The sequence below is a fragment of the Crocuta crocuta genome, unplaced genomic scaffold, assembly GCF_008692635.1.
Source record: "Crocuta crocuta isolate KB4526 unplaced genomic scaffold, BGI_CrCroc_1.0 scaffold70, whole genome shotgun sequence".
In the NCBI taxonomy this organism is placed as follows: domain Eukaryota; kingdom Metazoa; phylum Chordata; class Mammalia; order Carnivora; family Hyaenidae; genus Crocuta; species Crocuta crocuta.
The window spans coordinates 7,223,332-7,239,352 of NW_027528417.1; the positions used below are offsets into that span (position 1 = coordinate 7,223,332).

General features: G+C 51.2%; 1 protein-coding gene across 5 annotated transcripts in view; it reads left to right on the top strand.

Moving 5' to 3' along the window:
• The window catches only part of TRAK1 (trafficking kinesin protein 1), a 119,620-nt gene extending 109,003 nt beyond the window's left edge, over positions 1-10,617 (top strand). For all 5 annotated transcript variants that reach the window (XM_077754340.1, XM_077754341.1, XM_077754342.1 and 2 more), the window contains exons 15-16: positions 4,749-4,851; positions 7,836-10,617. In XM_077754340.1, coding sequence (XP_077610466.1) covers positions 4,749-4,851; positions 7,836-8,634 — 902 coding nt within the window. In that variant the 3' untranslated portion in view covers positions 8,635-10,617. The remainder of the gene's footprint in view (positions 1-4,748; positions 4,852-7,835) is intronic.
• The last annotated feature ends 5,404 nt before the right edge of the window (positions 10,618-16,021 follow it).

The window sequence follows — 16,021 nt, forward strand, 5'->3', positions numbered from 1 at the left end:
AGAACTGCTCAAGAGGCAGCGTTAGGGGGCCCATGCTAAGCCTGGAACTAAGAGTTTAGAAAATACCACCTTGTAACCCTGTTTGGCTTCAAATCAGTTTTACCTTATTTTTAAAAAAAATTTTTAATGTTTTTTTTTATTTATTTCTAGGAGAGAGAGAGAGACAGCGTGAGCAGGGGAGGGTCAGAGAGAGAGGGAGTCACAGACTCTGAAACAGGCTCCAGGCTCTGAGCTGGCAGTCAGCACAGAGCCCGACGCGGGGCTCGAACCCACAAACCGCGAGATCATGACCTAAGCGAAAGTCGGATGCTTAAACGACTAAGCCACCCAAGCGCCCCACTTTTATCTTATTTTTTAAAAAAGGGAGAGAATGCACTGCTGTATCAGAAACTGTTGTTGATCCCCCACCCTCCAGAGGAAGACACTTGTTAGAGCCATGTGAACCCTAGATGCATACTTACATTAGTGATGAAACAGAGGGCTCACAAAAGCTTTATAGAGCTTTTCCCACAGGAACTCATCATTAAACTTTTTTTTTCCCAGAAAAATTCATGGGCAGAGTTATATAAAAAAGTGTTGGAAAAAAGTCTCTAAAGCATTTTCCTATGTCCTGCCATTTTAGTTTTTTAGGAAGAATTCGAAAGCGTTGCTTTTTGCCCTTTTTTTTTTTTTAATGGGCAAGTTGTGGCAGGCAAATACGTGTCCCCCTCCCTCCCCTCCCTTCAAATGGGATTACTCCTTGAACAAAAAGTAACAAAGTCATTAGAAGCTAGTAAAAAGGTGAAAACAAAACAAAAACCAAGAAAATGTACTGATGCTCTTAGGATTTAGTTCAAGCCATGCCTTTAAGCTGGATGGACAGTGGTTTCTATTTTCTGTGGGTTTGGTTTCACTTGGGTAGAAAAGGGTGGCCTGTGGGCACCACTGGGGACGCGATGGCAGGTGAGAGAGAACATGGGGGTGTGCGGTGGTTAATGAGTTTATAGAAATCGCAAAGCAGATCCGTGACAGCAGCTGCACACCATGTGTTCAAGTTAAGAAAAGGAAAACACCAGAGGCATTTTGTTCATTTTACATAGGTTTGGCCACTTCCCATGGAAGGTGGGGAAGAGAATACAGAAGCTTTCAGTGCATCTAGAGCCCTCCTTTTTCAGGATTTGGAGATGTGTTTGTAATTTTGATTTTAAAGAAGTTATTTATGTTAGGGGAAAAAAAATGGCTCGGGTGTGTGGCATGGCCAGGCTTCTCCGTCCTCAAAAATCTCTTTGAAGCAGCCTTAGATATAATCCCCCTTAGAATTTTATAACTCCCCTTAGAATTCTCTGGGTGCAGGTATAGGTTTTGGCACCTGTGTGGGCTCATGTGAGGGCTCTTTGAAGGATGCCATGATGCCATGGGTCCCCTGACAGCCTTTAGATGTGGAAGTTTCTCTCCTGCCCGGCACATTACCAGCCTGCACTGTGGGGGAAGGAAAGCGCCATTTGGATTGACTGAAATGCATGAGTCGGCGTATCCAGATCACATCATGTGGATGAGACACTGGCAGAGTCTAGGTCATGCTTCATGTCCCCTCCAGAGTGACCCAGCTTTCTCTGCGCTCCTTTGCTCTCCTCACAATAGAGAACAGGGGGCCTTGGGGAGAATAGTGGGCTTTCCGGCCCATCCCCTGGAGGCCCAAAGAGTCCACTAAGCAGTGATCACTCAGGTGCGCATAATCCTCAGTGTGGTCTCAAGGCCACACAGGGAGGAAGCCCCAGCTCACTGGAGACCATGGCCCCCCTGACTGGCTGCGGCAGCAAGATCCCAAGCATCCAGTTTTCCAGTCAGTCCTGGGCAAACCGCCCCCCCACCCCCTGCCCAGAGGAGCTCAGCCAGTCAGAACCATTTACCAAGTGCACCTGCTCTGGGCAGGAAACACACCAAGGTCGGATCAGAGAGCAAGTGAGCAGGGTGGCCCTCGCCCTTGGAAACCCTCCTATGCCCTGACCTGCTGCTGGCCGAAGGGGTGTGACTGCACGTGGCATGGTTTCAGAAAAACAAATGTGTACACTAGCCACCTGCACGTAGTTCAACATAGGCGATCTTGAATAATCAAGGATTAACTCGGGTTAGAGGTCCTCTCTAATAGGTTAGGATTTTGCAGCAGTGTCAGAAGCTGGCAGAGAAGGAGTAGATACAAGTAATGACGGGTTAGGGGACTCTTGATGGAAGTCTGTTGGTGCGAATACTCTAACCCACATGATGCTCTCTCCTTGCAAGTAGGAAGTCGGACCGTTACATCCAAGAAACCCTGTCCTTGGAGGCCCCAGGTGGGCAGCAGGAGGTGAACACACAGGGCTCTGGTGTCTCATGGGGACTGGGGACTCCAGTACGGAGCCCTCCCCTTGAGCGCCCCCTGCCCCTGCTGGGGAGAAGGCTTTTGTGCCTCTTTCTTCGAGAAATTGCTCTCCTGCAGGCAGGGCTTTAGGACTCAGCCTGCGGCTGCTCCATGGGGAGCACCAGAGGCCTCAGGCGACTCACTGTCTCTGTGTTGTGTCCCAAGGAAGGGAGGCGCTGCAGCGACCCAGCAGGCAGTGGTGACGCGCGGAGAGCGGGGCCAGGCGTCCCAGTGGTATTTCGGACGGGCCGGACCTCTGGCTTGGCACTTTTGATTCCTTCCTGTTGATCTTCCTATCCGTTGCTTCTGGGGAATGATGACTTCTGAATTTTAGCAGCCTTTTCCTGTCCCCAAGCCCATCTGTCTAAGATGGGTGTCGCTTCTGCTGATGCCACTGTGTCTCTCCAAATGTCCGTGTCATACTACCTGTTGCAATGGAAGATCCAATGTGTGGCCCTGGGTGGAGGAGGAGCGAACCTTTGGGATCTTTTGATTTGATATCCTGGCCATGTGTTTAAATGGGGACCACTTATAATTAAAGCCAGATTTGCTTTTGATTGTTTTTTAAGGTGATCTCTCTTTCTGCTGTTTTGTCTTCATTACCTCTCTTTCCTGCATTTTTCTTTCCTCCCTCCCTCCCAAATAACCCCTCACTGCCTGTTATTTGGGATGCTTCTCTCAGGCTTTTTGTTGCTTTTGTGGCTAGATCTTATTGCAGCCAGAGAATCGTGATTGTTTGGTTGCCTTTTCTTCATAGCGTCTTCCATTTTTCTTTTGTTGGCCATGATTTTTCAGTCACCTGAGTTCCTAAGCCATCACATTTATTGGTTGAGAAACAGATTCGCAAAGGCTGTTTTCATGTGTGTTTTTGCCCTTCCCTGCTCTGCCCGGTGCTGCCCGTGGTTAAGGGTTGGCTCTGGTGCTGCCTGCCACGCCAGGGGCCACAGGGGCCTGCCTGGACCCAGAGAGACGGGTTGGACCATAATAATCGGGGCACAGCAGTCTTACATCATGTCTCTAGTCCATGCCACCATTTTTGTGCTCTGGCTGCCTGCCTGCAGTTTTGGCTCCTGCCTGCCTTCAGTTTGCCTGTCCCCATCAGTTTTTGTATCATCTGGTTTCTGGGGTTTTTTTTTTGTTTGGTTGGTTTTTTGTTTTTAAGACAATCAGCTGCGTGTGGATCTGTAAGTTTGAGGCACCCATCTCTTCTGTTTTGTTTTCCATTTTGTCAAATCCAAGAAAAACCTGCTATAATGAGCTAGAAGATTCTAGTTCACAGCCTTTTGAATCTCCAGAGTGCTCATGGCCTCTGAGAACCAAATGCATTTCCCCCCACCCAAGAGGTCTCTGGGGGCTGAGCTGCTAGAGGGGCGTTGGGACGGGCGGGGTGGGGGGTTGTTCCAGTACCGCACTGTGCATGCTTTCAGAGCAGCATCTTTTTTTTCCCTTTTTCCATTTTTTTGCTTTTTGTTTTTCTGTGGGTTTTTTTTGCATTTGAGTTATGAACGAGGGTGACCTCTACAATCATGATGTCTCCCATAGACTCAATCTCTCATTACTTCCCACTTGCTGGCTTCCTGATGCTTGCTCCTAATGCTTCTGTGATTTACTTTGCCCTAAATCATAGTCGTCAGCTGCCTTAACAACAGCTCCTTAGAGCTTTAAAAGGAAATACATGGAGGACAACTTTGTTTTCATTAGAAATCGGACATCCTGGAGATGGCAAGAAGGTGGCCTGGGGGCCGGGGACTGCACACACTGCCGTGTGTCAGACTGTACCTGATCTGGGTGAGACTCTGGGAGTCTCACCATCTTATTGTTGGGGCAGCTGACATCCCATCTCCCACCCTGCTGCCCACACGTAGACAGTAGTGGAACCAGCTCCCTGAGCCCCTTTCCGTGTACACAGGAAAGGGAGCCATGTGAACCTTGTCCTGTTTCAGGGTGGCAAGGCCCCTCCCCTCTCCTTGGCAGAACTTGGCACCTGTTTGCCAGTAAAAAGAAGTGTGAAACACCACAAGAAGGAAGTCAATTCTGACCTCTGAAGGAGGGAAACCAGATTACCCCCAAGGGCTCATTAGCTCCTCAAACTGGATCCACTACTGGCCAAAGAATGCAGATGGGGAACCCTGTCTGGATTGGGCCGGAAGCTGCAATTCGATGCTCTGCAAACCAGTGCTCAAAAGTGTTATTTTTGAAAGACCACCTTCGATCCAGAACATGCGCATTACACCTTCCTTGCCCAGATCCAGTTAACAAGGTAGCTCATCGCTTCTTATGTCCGTTAAGAGCCATGCTGGGATTTTACTTTTCTCATGGGTTTACTTGGATGCAAGGAATATGTTCTGTTCCCCCTCCCCCTTTGATTTAGCACACCACCCTGGGAAGTGCATGTCACAGACCAACTCCACCTTCACCTTCACCACATGTCGTATCCTGCATCCTTCAGATGAGCTCACGCGGGTCACGCCAAGGTAAGGGACCCTGGCCCTGGGGTGGGTAAGGATGGGGATGGGGTGAGGTTGGGGTACTTCCTTCAAGCCTTATTGGCAAGAAAAGTCAAAGTATAGAGGCTTATTCAAAACCAGTTCGGGTCAGCTGAGGCATCTCATAGCGCCTGCTGTTTGGGGGTCCCATCTTCCCTCTTGGGTTGAGGCCCTTATTGATTCAGATCCAGCACAGAGAGACCCATACCCGGCTCTAGGTGCCTTTTTAGCTGGCCATCGCCCCTCCTCAACCAGCCAAAGTCGACACGACCACAGTCCGTAGGGCCATGTCTGTTGGGATTTTGTCCCAAAGTTTGTCAGTAGAGCATGAAGTTCCTCCACAGAATGGAGCTCCTGAGCCTTGTGGAGACCGCGGGCCTTTGGAATAGACTGGAACCATGTACCGCAGCCACATTGCAATGACTGAAATGATAAGACTTAAAGATCGAACTGTGTGCCCAGCGTGGTCCATTTTAATTTGGTGCCTTCAAGAAGCGATAGAGGTTGGGCACCATCTGGCAAGAGGGCTTGGATGGCATGGGGGTCTGCTTGATTTGAGGCCTCCCAAAGCTTCTAGTGAAAAAGAAGACAGTCTCCCTACACGTGGTAAGGTGACCCCCTCAGCCCTTTTCTCTATGGTGCAGTCAGGCAAGAGGCTGGGTGAATGGAAGGTGACGCAGGAAGGGAGGGAGGCAAGCAGGGCCAGCTCGGAGGGAGCGGCCACCCCAGGGAACACCTTAAACTATGAATAATTCTCCGCAGGTCATGTGAGGAGGACGCCGAAGGGGCGAAGCGGCCCTATGCCCCGTTGAGCTGAAAGGAGATGTAGGGCAGAGAGTGAGCCCACAGGCGAGGCAGGGGTGAGCCCACCGCAGGCGGTGCCTGCCCCAGCAGGGCCACCTGGAAGGAGCTGTGTGTGCACGTGTGGCCGCCACTAACCCAGGCCTCAGGCGTGGATGTGTCTCTGTGGTTGTGCCTGGCTAACGTGGCCTTGACAGTGGATGCCCCTAACCCCTCTAAATGCTCAGTGGAGCCGAGTGCTGGCACTAATATGGGCCTAACCCAAGTTCCCAGCAGAAAGGGAATCTACATTTTAGCTTGTCTTCTCTGACTCCCTTCCTGCTTCTGGCGAACGCGGTGCCCCCACCCACGGCTCGATGTTGGAAGAGCCCTGTGGTTTTACCGTGCGCTGGAGCCTCTCCTGGGAGAGGCTGGTGCCTGGTGATCTGCTATCTGAAGCCTCAGAACTCAAAACAGCACTCCTGTCCCCATCCCTGGGTCCACGGGGCCTCGTCAGGGATGGAAAAGACCTGGGCATTCACTAGCCAGAGAAGGCTTTTTGCCTGGGTTCTAAAGGCTGGCGGCCTGAGACAAAAATCAAAGCTCTCCCTAAGAATGGCCTTGTAAACGAGACTTGAAGTCCCCAGTGTATTTGCCCGCCTATTGCTTGTAGAGCAGTGTTGTAGAATCCCACTTGCGCTTTTTGAAGAATCCAGTTCTTAACCTTAGGAATCTGCTGCGGCTTCTAATCTCGTGTCTCTGAGTGCTCCCGACCCTCCAGCATCCCCACCCCTGAGCTTGCGTGAGATGCGCCTGTTCTGGGTTTGTCACCTCGTGCCGACCAGCCAGCGGGCAAGGTCACCTGAGTGTGCAGCCAAATGATCCCTTAGCTTGAACTGGCTGTGAACTACCCATCCCCCAGCAGAAGGCCCCCCACTCAGGTCATTCCTGGGACCTAGTCCAGAGTGAGGCCCCTTCCTGCCCATGCCCCTCGTTGGTGTCTTGCCCAAGGTATCTATCTGGCTTTCCTTCTGCCAGGCTGGGGAGAGAAGGCTCCATCCCCTTCCAGCTCCTGGGGGCCACCCAGCTGGCCTGCTCCAAGGGGCACCTGCAGCCCTTGCTGTGTCCCTGGATAGGTACCAGCGCAAGGCTCTTAAGACTCTAAGGAGGGGCATGCGACTTTGCCCTTGGTGGTTTATGTGGCACCTGTGAAGCCCCATCCCTATCCCGGCTGTTAAGAGAGGGCCTTTCCTGATTTTTAAGCAGACAGCAATGTCTGTCTGCCTGCGGCCCCTGTTACCTATCTGTCCTCACTCCCTTTACTGCTGGACTCCAGCTTCTGGAACATAGCGGGTCCTCAGCCAGCATGACACAGTGGATGAAGGAATCTTGCTTTCCTTGAGCGACACAGGTTTCACACATCCTGTGAGCCTTTTTCTGGAAAGCTCCATTGGCAGGCCTGCTAGTATGTGACACGGCTGCCTCTGCCCCTGTAACTCCACTCATGGAGGCGGAATCGGAAACCACGGGAAGACGACCAAGGGGAAGCTCAGTGCAAGTGGGAAGGACGTGATAGTGGAAGTCAGGAAGCCGGGGTCTGCTGCTGATGCTATGCACACCCTCAGCCTGTCTCCCTGTCACCCAAGGGCCCCCCACCTGGATGTCCCACCTGCTGGGGCCATTCCTGAGATAAGCCCTCAGATCCCATAGTCCTGGTTAACTCAGGGGAGTAGCCCTTAGGAAGGAACACTGGACCTTGAGTGATTTGGTAGGGAAAGAAAGCCTCTCTGCTGAAGGGCTCCCCCCACCCCCTATCTTTGGGGGGGCTTGGAGCCCAGACTTGGGCTCAAGTCCTGGGTCTTCCACTTAATAGCTGAGCGTGATACTGAATAAGCCACCTAACCTCTGAGCCTGAATTTCATCACCTATAAAGGGGACAGTTATCCCCACTCTCTGGGGCTGTGACAAGGGAATCCTGTGCGGCTTGTTAACTTTGAACTATGCTATGCCCCCCACTTAAGGGAATCCAGTGTGCCCCCACCCCGGGAGGGAGGAACAGACATGGAAAGAGGCATCTGGGGAGCCTGGGTGGGCGGAGTCCTCCCTGCACTGCAGCAGGAGACTGGCCACCAGCCTTTTCATGGGGCTTGTGGGCATGTTCTGATGAATGACGTCTTGTCTTTTCTTATCAGCCTTAACTCGGCTCCAACTCCAGCTTGTGGCAGCGCCAGCCACTTGAAGTCCACGCCGGTGGCCACCCCGTGCACTCCACGGAGACTGAGCTTGGCCGAGTCCTTCACTAACATCCGCGAGTCCACGACCACCATGAGCACGTCTCTGGGGCTGGTGTGGCTGCTGAAGGAGCGAGGCATTTCTGCGGCCGTATATGATCCTCAGAGCTGGGACCGGGCTGGCCGGGGCTCCCTCCTGCACTCCTACACCCCCAGGATGGCGGTGATCCCCTCCACCCCCCCCAACTCGCCTATGCAGACACCCACGTCTTCCCCGCCCTCCTTTGAGTTCAAGTGCACGAGCCCTCCCTACGACAACTTCCTGGCCTCCAAGCCGGCCAGCTCCATCCTGAGGGAAGTGAGGGAGAAGAAGAGCGTCCGGAGCAGCGAGAGCCAGACAGACGTGTCCGTCTCCAACCTCAACCTCGTGGACAAAGTCAGGAGGTTTGGCGTGGCCAAAGTGGTGAACTCAGGGCGAGCCCACGTCCCCACCTTGACTGAGGATCAGGGACCTCTCCTCTGTGGGCCCCCGGGCCCAGCCCAGGCCCTCGTCCCCGGAGGCCTGGTCCCCGAGGGCCTGCCTCTCGGATGCCCCACCGTCACGAGCGCCATGGGCGGGCTGCAGCTCACCAGCGGCATCCGGAGGAATCGCAGCTTCCCCACCATGGTGGGGTCCAGCATGCAGATGAAAGGCCCTGTGGCTCTCACCTCGGGCATCTTGATGGGTGCTAAGCTCCCCAAACAGACTAGCTTCCGGTGAGGACGGAGGCAGGCCCTTCCCCTGGAGGAGACCAGTCCTGCCCCTGCCTCCCCCCTGCCCCCCGCACTGTGTGCTCTCCCTCTCTCCTCCTCCGTCCCTCCCCTCTTAAGCTAGACAAATCAACCTCGTGCCTAATGGGGGAAGAGGGACACTGCACAGTGTGTACATAGGACTTGGAGACCTGGTGTCCACCCTGTCCTTCCTCCATATCCCACGGGAAGGGCCCTAGCGCCGTCACTGCTGTCACCGGAACATTGTATAGCCGGGGGCAGGGGCAGGCAGGTGGCCCTTTCTCCTCCTCTGAGAAGCACTGAAACCCCAAGAGCGTTCTTATCCCATGGATAGGAAACCAGTGAATCCGTGGCTGGCCCCCAGGGCTGCCCATCGCGAGCTGGCACGGGGCACGATGCCTCTGCCCCCCGGTGTCGCTGGGCACCTCCCCTCGCTCGCCCTGGAAGAGCACCAGGAGCCTCGGTCTGTGGCCACACGCAGCTGATGTAGCTTTCAGGATCGCAGGGCTGTTCTTTGTTTGAGGGGTGGCCGCGCTTCCTCAAGACCGTCACTACTCTGCTTCAATGGAGAGTCGCTTTTTTTTTTTTTCCATGCCTTCGATCTGAATCACCCTTCGATGTCCTGTAATCATTTGTCAGGCCGGATGTCTGGCCTGAAAGAATGTATTCACACTCCCGCCGCACCCTCAGCCCCTGTGTGTTCTGCGTGAGGTTTTCGTTTTCTGTTTTTTATATGCAGGGAATTAATGGTACTAGATAGAGAGTCACGGTCCCTGTCCTGTGGTCCTAGGACATGGGCATCACACGGTTTCCAACATACCGAGCTGCTACTGAGATAGCGGCAGAGTTCGGGGACCCAGTGTCACAACCAAATTAAGACCAGACCCAAGATACTTCTAACAATAGGATTACAAGGAAAGGGGCTAAGGGGCGAAGGCTGTGAGTGGAATTTGTCAACAGTAGAAGTCAAAAGAACCACAGCCCACCTGTAACACCAGCCTGTTCATGGGGGAAACGAGGCTTGGGCATTCTCCTGGTTCCAGCCCTTCCTCGGATGCCCGAGACTGGTCCGCGTGTCTTCACGCGTGTGGTCTTGATGCAGGCATTCAGCGCCCACACCTTGTGCCCTCGTGTTTCGGAACCGAGTGGCTACAACTCGGTATTTTCTCCCGCCCTCCTCTCCCGAGCCCTGGGTCTCCGTGTGCAGCTGTTTAGGAAAAGATGGAGGTGCTTGTGGGAAGAACCATACCTGAACATGGGAGCCTGGTCCTGTGTTGTCGCTGACAGAGTTTGGAACTCTTATTTATTATTTGTGTGTGCTGTATTTTAAACCTCCACCCTCCTTTCCCATTCCAGTCACAGTGTGGCTGTGGCATTCCGATCCAAGCAGGTAACTTATTTATTCTAACCTGAGGACGGCGCCATCCCTCAGGGTTCCGTGGTCCTTCGTCCCAGCCATTTGTGGAAGGGTAACATCACATGCAGATGAATTCGTCGCGTTGCTGTCCCATCCCCCACCCCTCCCCAGATGTGTCCAGTTGAGTGTAAACTTGCGCCTCCTGAAGCATCTTTGAGAAAGTCTCAAAGGAGCAAACTTCAGTACCCCAATTTTAGATTATTTATTCTCAGAACATGAGGGTGCGGGTTGTTTCCAACCCCCCTCCTGGTTGTATGCGTGCATTCACTGCAAGGAAATTTTTTATTTGAATGTATTTTAAAGCAGTAGGTAGAATAACAAAGTATGAAAACCACGAACTGATGGACCACTTTATGTATTCAGAGAGGAGCCACCATCACCACAAAGGAAATACCATGTAAAAATCGGCCATTCGGAGGTTGCAGTACTTAGTATAGTTCATGATCAACCTTGTGCAACCACTACCAAAAAAGTGTGTTGTGATGCATCAGAAAACAATACAATTCCATTCTCTAATGAATATCAATAAAATAAATTCAAACGATGGGAACCACACTCGGATTCTGGCTTGTATTCCATTTTTCATCGTTTTCATGGAGGAGATCTCTTTGTGGGAGACCCAAAGCTGTTTGGCTCTTGGGAAAGGTTAAATGAAAGGCGTATACTGTACCTACTGTTACAGCCACCCTTTTCACACAATACTACACCTTAGACAGCTTTCCAGTTGGAACCTGGAGAGCTTCCCTACTTTTCAGGGTTGTCTACTATTCCACCATATACACCATCCACATGTATCCATTCAGACCCCTGTGGACCAGCACCCTAGGGCTGGGCATGGAGTTAATTCTCGCCTTTTCTAGCACAGCCCTGTAATTGGGGGGGAGGGGAAACTTTGCCTATATGTCATTTTCACATATGGGAGCACATCTATGAGATAAATTCCTAGGTAGAGGTTACCAAATTGCCCTCCACAGTTAAGAAACTTCCAAAAACTGGGGCGCCTGGGTGGCTCAGTCAGTTGAGCGTCCGACTTCGGCTCAGGTCATGATCTCAGGGTTCGTGGGTTCGAGCCCCACATTGGGCTCTGTGCTGACAGCTCGGAGCCTGGAGCCTGTTTCAGATTCTGTGTCTTCCTCTCTCCCTGACCCTCCCCTGCTCATGCTGTTTCTCTCTCTCTCTCAAAAATCAATAAAATATTAAAAAAAAAAAAGAAAAGAAAAGAAAAGAAACTTCCAAAATCTGAGGACGGCAGAGGATCATCAGAGAATTGGGAGGGAAAGGATAAAACGTAACCTGCCACCTCAGTATGTTAAAGCAGTGAAATGGTGCAGCAAACACAGGAATGGGTGGTGGCAGCATGTATTTTAAATCAGATGCTACCATTCGGGAACACTGTGACCTTGAGCAAGCCCCTACAGTCTTTGGGGCCTTTTTTATAACCTGCAAATGTGAACAGTAATATCTACCTACGGGTTAATTAGCTGAGTAAATTTATCTGGAGTATCTACTATGTGAGACATTGTTCTAGGCGGTGGGGAGCTAAGTACTTCTGCCCCGTGGATATACGGTGCAAATATGGTATAGTAAGGACCATGCAGAGAATTACAGGGAGGTGTATGCTGGGCAATCACAGAAGGCCTCTCCAGGAAGGTGGCATTTGATTCAACGGTGTGACATCTGACACAGACCATGTGGGCAGAGAGCAGCCGGCACAAAGGCGGGAAAGCATTTGGTGTGTCTGAGGAGCGGAAAGGCGGCCCACACGGCTGGTAGGCAAAGGGAGCCCAGGTGCGACAGGGAAACGAGGGTGCTCACCACATGGTCCGTCTGATCCCCGTGCCTCCTGGCCACTCTTTCGTGGACAAGACACATGTAGTTCTGGCCTGTGGCCGGAAGTCCACGCGGGGAGAAATCCATGTGTGATTCTCCACGTGCCTCCCTTCCCCTGAAGCACATGTTGGAACGGTGTCTGCTGTTGGTACAGCCTCCACCATCCAGGGGTGCCCAGGAACCGTATAGACTAGGCTCCCTGCCAACTCGCGTTTGGCATGTGATCTGAAGGACAAACTTGTTAAGCCAGTGAGTTTCTTGGGTAGTAGGTCAGAATCCCCGTGTGTAGGGCCCAGGCATCGGTACTTTACCAAGCCCTCCAGGTGATTCTGGGACTAAAGTTTGAGAACCACTGTGTAAGGACCAGGCTGAGTCGGTTGGGAGTCTTGCCATGAGAGGGAGCTTTGCCTCCCCACTCTCTCCCTGTCTCAGGGGCTTGAGGAGGCCAGGCAGCTGCAGCCCACCTTGCTTGAAGGGGAAAGTAGAATGAGACTTTATCAGCTCAGCTGGGGCAGGAAGGCATGGAGACAAGGTGACCCTGGATCTGGGCTTCAAGGATGGGTAGGATTTGCCCCAGGGTGGGGGTGGGGTGGGGTGGCAGGAAGCCATTCCAAGGAGAAGGAAAAGAGGAAGAGGAATGGGGAAAGGATCCTAGGATGCATTTTTCTAGGTCTTTCTTCACAGTAGTGGGGTAGCTGATAAATACAGAGGGCCAATAGAGTTAGAGAAACCACGGTTCTGCAACCGTAGAACTAACTGATGTTGACAACAACAGACGCCCAAACCATTGAGAGTTTGTTAGAATAATTGCGCACATGTCCTCCCATAGAATGTTTATGAATTTGCAAAGAGGGAAAGCTGTCTTTGCAGTGGAGAAACCTGTCACACACCACTTTCAAGTCATTAAATATAACGCTACCCAAATGAGACGAACTGCTACCAGGTACCTCCCGAGGTGACTTGCTGGGAAGCACGCGCCACTTCTGGGCAGCTCTGCCAAAATTGCAAAAGCTGAATTATGAGGTTGACAAATTGACTAACTCAAATTGCGGGACATTTTATAAAGCCGGGTACCTGTGCCCTTTAAAAATCCCAATGTCATGAAAGAAAGACCAAGGAACTATATCAGAATAAAGGAGAATAGAGACAACTAATGCCATTCATGATTCTGAACTAGAGCACCTGCTATAAAAGATATTGGGGTGACCAAAGGAATTTGAATATTGGATATATTTTAAAATACTGAATCAATATTAAATTTCATGAATTCATTTGTACTGTAGCTATGTAAAACCTTGTCCAATTCCTAGGAGATGCAAAAGGATTAAGATAAAGGGGCTTGAGGTCTATCTGCAAGTCATTTTCATATGTTCCTGGGAAAAGCAAATAAGAATTTGTTTTTAAAAGAGACAAGATGGGTGCATGGCTGGCTCAGTCCAGTAGAGCATGCAACATTTGATCCCGGGGTTGTGAGTTCGAGCCCTGTGCTGGGCATAGAGCTTATTAGAAAGAAAGAAAAGAAAGAAAGAGAGGGGGGGAGAGGAAGAGGAAGAGAGGGAGGGAGGAAAAAGGAAGGAAGGAAGGAAGGAAGGGAGAGAGAGAAAGAGAGAGAGAGAGAAAAAAGGGGCACCTGAGTAGCTCAGTCTGTTAAGCGTCCGACTTTGGCTCAGGTCATGATCTCATGGTTCAGGAGTTCGAGCCCCTATGTTCAGCTCTGTGCAGACAGCTCAGAGCCTGGAGCCTACTTCATATTCTGTGTCTCCCTCCCTCTGTTCTCCCCTGCTTGCGTTCTCTCTCTCTCTCAGAAATAAACATTAAAAAAATTTAAAAAGAAAAGATTTTGTAAAAAGATACAAGAAAAGGAACCCCTAGAAGGTGGGAGGCACCCTAATAGCATAGGTCCTGTTAACTATAAGAATAAATGCATTTTTGTGTCTCCTGGCTATGGCAGGAGGATCCTCGGGGTGGCTGAGTTTTCCCTCCCTGTTCTGTGTTGAATTTCTTGCTGTGCACCTGAGCCCTACCCCAGCCCAGGGAGATGAGCCAGAAGGCACTATTGCCCAAAGGGAAGTGGTCAAAGAGGTAGTTGATGGGACCAGGAACAAAGACATCAAAGTCTTGATTTTTCAAATGAGGACACAAAAGACTGAGTGTATGTTTGCCTTAAGACCAAAAGATTTGGGATGAAATCTACTGAGCTATTTTCCTTTCTTACTGCTTATTGTCCCCCACACAGCTCCCATGACCCAACAGGTTCTTTGAGCTGGTGCCTGAAGGAGGGCATTGGAGAGGGCCCCTCACCTTCCCTGACCCCGGGTCAACTCTAGAATCTTGGGAGAAGCCCCAGAGGAGTCTGAGGATCTAAGTACAGATGAGCTAGTTTCACAGCCAGAGGTGGGGGGTGGGGGAGCCACAAAAGTGGAGATATTCCAGAATACCACTTACAGCTCCTCACCCTTACTCGGACCGTGAGCACATGAGAGTAGAAATGGCTGCAGACGGGTCTCCTCAGAGCGATCCCCAGGGCATCACCAAGTGCCTGGCACCAGACAGATGTGGGACTCACTTCCAAACAGTGCCCGGGAGGGGCAGAGAGGCGGGTGTGCCCTAGGGGGCCTGTCCAACAGCAGGAAGAAAGTAGACACATGCCTTCCCCCAAGCTCGTAGGAGTGCAGTCACCTGGAACCTAGACTTCATCTGAGGAGAAGCTTGTGGAGGTGAAAAGCTATTCCTAATTACCTAAATGGATTGGAAATTTAGAAAAAAAAAATGAATTTGTTTGCTCAGTGTGGGCTCCTGGCTGGAAAATCTATCCTGAGAGGATTTTCTGTAGCCAGTAGAGGGCGCGTGAAGACAACAGGAGATCTGGAGGAACCCACCTGAGGAGCCAATCCTGGAGCCACGTGGGTTTGCTCTTCCCCGGAAAGCACTTCCGGGAAGGCTGCCAGGATGAGCAGAGACACCGAGGCAAGTCAGGAGGCCTGGTCTTGGTGGGACAGGTGAAATGGAGGGAGGCATTCCAGGCCAAGAGGGCAGCGTATTCACAGGCTTGGGGTATCAGTAAAGAAATTCAGCATAATATGGGAAGGAGCCCACCCCCTGTTTACTCTGCCACACCTAGGAGACAGAAGAAAGCGAAACATAGTTTACAAAACATTCCATAGTAGGGTGTTTCCACCTTTGGGAATTAGTCCACCCCCTTTAATACACCTTCCTTTTAAAAATAATTTTTGTTGGGGCGCCTGGGTGGCTTAGTCGGTTAAGCGTCCGACTTTCGCTTAGGTCATGATCTCGCGGNTTTTTTAAATTAAAAAAAAATAATTTTTGTTGGGGGCGCCTGGGTGACTCAGTTGGTTAAGCACCCAACTCTTCATATCGGCTCAGGTCGTGATCTCACAGTCATGAGATCAAGCTCTGCATCAGGCTTTGTGCTGACAGTGCGGAGCCTGCTTGGGATTCTCTCCCTCCTTCTCTCTCTGTCCCTCCCTGCTTGTTCTCTCTCTCAAAATAAATAAACATTAGAAAAATAAAATAAAAATAATTGTTGTTCCTTGCTCTTTCCGAAAACATTTGGGAGTGGGCTCTAGATAGCATACCCCTTCCCTCTTTAATACATTAGTCCATGTGTCCTAAGCCAGCAGAGCCACAGCACAATGACCGAATCCAGGGTTGGAGGAAGTGTCTTTTCAGCGGTACTTGGGCATTCCCCCTGTCTAATGCCCAAGGCTCAGGCTGATTCTGCTCTCAAGTCCCGAAGAACTTAAGACCAGATAGGGAAAGCAGAGCCTTTAGCTTAGGCCAGCAGCATGGAGGCTTGGCAATGCCTGTGAGCAGACATGGGAAACCCAGGGAGAAGAAGCAAAACAGGAATCTGGTGCTGACCATGAGCAGGGCAGAATGCAGCAGGATTTTCTACAGCCAGGCAGCTGCACCACTGAGGGCCTGGGCGAGGTGATTTGCAAGTGGAGGGCCAAAGTTTAGGGACATCTTTTCAGAAGAGAAAAAAACAGATATGCTGTTCTCCTAAGCCCCCAAGTAGATAAACCCGTAGTCCTTGCTGGGGCCTCTATTCATCACCTGTGACACAAGGGCCAGCGTAGTAGTGGCTCCACATGGACCCCGACTCTCC